General features: G+C 30.4%; 1 protein-coding gene across 1 annotated transcript; it reads right to left on the reverse strand.

Annotated features, from left to right (window-relative positions):
* Positions 1 to 491: 491 nt before the first annotated feature.
* LOC129608459 (intraflagellar transport protein 80 homolog) lies at positions 492 to 3,241 on the reverse strand. The gene is made up of 8 exons (XM_055519952.1): positions 3,112 to 3,241; positions 2,550 to 2,997; positions 2,255 to 2,482; positions 1,811 to 2,190; positions 1,582 to 1,751; positions 1,179 to 1,527; positions 817 to 1,108; positions 492 to 758 (listed from the first exon to the last, which is right to left on the reverse strand). The coding sequence occupies exons 1-8, from the start codon at positions 3,204 to 3,206 to the stop codon at positions 492 to 494; spliced, it is 2,229 nt and encodes a 742-aa protein (XP_055375927.1). The 5' UTR covers positions 3,207 to 3,241.

Below are 3,241 nucleotides of genomic sequence, written 5' to 3' on the forward strand. Positions count from 1 at the left end.
TTTTAGAAAACGTTAAGCTTGTTTGTAAATAAAAAACAATGTAGTTTTGTGGATCTTTGGATCATTTCGCAAATATTTACTACCAAATAATAGAAGGTTAATAGAAGATTGTTACAAAATAATAGAAATTCGTATCAAGAACATACATTTTAAAATTATTTCAAATATTAATACAATAATTGCTTAAATCTTTAAATTTTCCTTTTTAAATTAATATTTTGTCATTCGCGAATTTTGTTGTTTTTGCTTATTATTAATATCTTTCAAATTTAATATTTCGTTTTAATTTTTGCAAAAAAGTAAAAAAAAAACAAATCTTAAAGGTTTGTTATATACTCGTACATATATGTACGTATGTACGTACATATGTATGTTTATACATACTTATGTATGAACGTAAATTTGGGAAAACATAATTGAAAATTGAATTGTGTAGATACATTTGTATACTTGCAACCCTATAAAACAAACTGTAAGCACTTTAAAAATAATCATTTTTCTATTTTTAAAAATCTCGTATCAAATTCTTCTTTTCCTAAAGCCTGTAAATATTTGGCCCTTTCAATCAAAACTACGTCTAAGTTAATTTGACTTTTTTCGGCAATGTCTAACGCTCTTCTCCAATTATGCATTCTTATACATAATGCAATTGCTTCTTTAACTTTTTTGTTATGTATCAAAATAGTTTCAGCTTCAATTAATCGTCCTAACATTAAAGAGTTTTCCGCCATTTGTTCAGGACCACCAGGTGGTAAACTCTAAGAGTATAAAAGAATATGTATGTGGAAAATGTGAATTTTTTGAAATGATAAATACCCTTATATACTGCAGATAGTCAACTTTATCAATTTGCAACGCAGCAGAATAAGCTTCTTCACCAATTTCTAATTGATTATGCTTACTTGCGTATGCCGCAAGAGTGGCCCAAAGTACTGTACTTTGAGCTATTCTGCAAATATTTAAGGCTTTCTGCCATTGTCCTGCTATCAGGCAATGATGCATAATTTCACAATAAATGTTTACATTAATTGTAAACAAAGCTCCAGATGAACAAAATGTAATTACTGCACTTTCAAAAGATTCAAGGGCAACATTTTTCCCGAATTCGCTGCGACATAGTATAAAAAGTATTAAAACAAATAATTATGAGTTTTTAGCAAACGTTTTATCTTGATTACCTTGATTCATGTGTGATTGTTGTCAAGGCAAGCAAAATTTGGTCATTACTACTTTCTTTAGGGCAATACCAAATACTGTAACAATTGTCATGTAATCCCACTAATATATTTGTTGCACTACCCCACATAACAGACATAACTTGAGTACCAATTTTTTGTGGGGTTTCATCATTTCCACCTTTAGTTGATATTATAAAAAGTTCGCGATTGACATCAATATAAACAAGATACTGATCTTCTGGCGCACCAGAGCGACATGTTGCAACTTCTAAAACGTGAGTTTTTGTGTTAATAGCTAATGGTTCAACTTGTCTAGATGCTCCAGGCATTAAGTCAAAAATGTAAATCACTAAAATTAGCATTCTTACTTAGCATTCAATATTTATAATTTTCAAATTTTTACCGGAGGTATCTGATGAATCTCGTACAGCCAAAACATCTAAACCAATTGAAATTAATCTTTTTATTACATTTTGTATTTGAGCTTGAGAACCTGGAAATCTGGGATTTAAATGTAAACGGCCAGTATAAGAATAAATCCATATTGATGAAAAATCTACAGCTAAAAAGAATCTTCAAACACCTTTGCTGATAAAGTTTTCCAATAACAATAAAATTCTCAAATTATTTACTTTTTTCCAAGCTCTAATATTTTTGTGTCACTTCTACCATCAACTATAATTGGAGTATTAATGTAGTTTTCATTGAAAATATGAATTTGGTTTGGAGTTGCTACAACTAAATGTCCATAATTTAATGCTAGATTTATAATTCGATCTGGGAAATCTAAAACATCTGTCGAACCGCTCACAATATCTTTCAAAAAAATTGATTTTCGTCCGGTTGTTTTGACTTTCAAGTTCTTAGAATATAATTGGTGATCAAATAGATGACCAAAAACAAGATTTCCACTAGAGCTTCCTGTTGCCACCTGAGTGCCATCTGGTGACCAAATAATATTATAAATTGATCCAAGTGGCGGTGAATTAAAACGGCAATTATTATAAGACCACTAAAAGAAATGTAAAAAAGAAATTGCAATGCAAAAATTTGTTTATGATATGGGAAGAACGTACACCATTACTACTGCACAGTTTGAGAACGTTGAACCCTCCTACAGCTAACAAATCCTGGTTTGGTGAAAATTCAACTGAAGTAATGACGTAATCACTGGTTTGGCTTATGTAAATATTAACACCTTGTTGATCCCAAATTTTATAACGAAGGTCTTCCCCACTAGAGGCTATTAAATTAAGAGTTGGAGACCAACTTAAGCTTAAAATGAGACCATCATGGGCGCGCCACTAGGATAGTTTTAAATATAATTAAAAATAATTTTTTAATGAAAATTAAAAAAGACATGTATTTTACCTTTGTTAATTTACTGTTTGCAGCTAATGATTTCACTAAAATGTAACCATTTTGACAAAATGCGATTGATTGCGAATTACCTGACCAACGAGCACATCTAATCGATTCGTCAGATTGTATTACTGTTGACCGAAGCATACCAGATCTTGACCATATTTTTATTATACCATCTTCACTAGCTGTTAATAAACTTGCTCCATCTGGACTCCAACGACCCGATGTTATTGACATTGTATGAGCTGCTATACTTCTTTCAAGTCGTGCACTTTTATTTAAAATTATGAAACGTCCATCGTTACTGGAAATTAATAATGAATCACCCCCACCTTTACCACCACTTTTAGAAACAGTCCAATGTAAATCTGTCGGTATAAAGTCTTCTGGTAATTTAGCAATTTCAACATTTTCACGCAATACAGAACTCCATTTACAAATTTGATGGTCATCGCTATTATTTAATGAATAAAAAGAAAATTAAATTGTAAAATTATTATGCGTTTTTCAATTTTAAAATTATTATGAACATGTATATATATGGTTACAGTTTTGGGCTTCATTTTACCTCACACTATAAATTTCCTCATTATTACTCCAATCTAGGCATGATAGCGGTGCCTTATGAAATTGGTTCTTATTAAGGTAGGCTTTAATTTTCATTGATTAAAGATTTTTAATCTTTATTTTCAAAATCC

The sequence above is a fragment of the Condylostylus longicornis genome, unplaced genomic scaffold (assembly GCF_029603195.1).
Source record: "Condylostylus longicornis isolate FDR11 unplaced genomic scaffold, ASM2960319v2 ptg000031l, whole genome shotgun sequence".
In the NCBI taxonomy this organism is placed as follows: Eukaryota; Metazoa; Arthropoda; class Insecta; order Diptera; family Dolichopodidae; genus Condylostylus; species Condylostylus longicornis.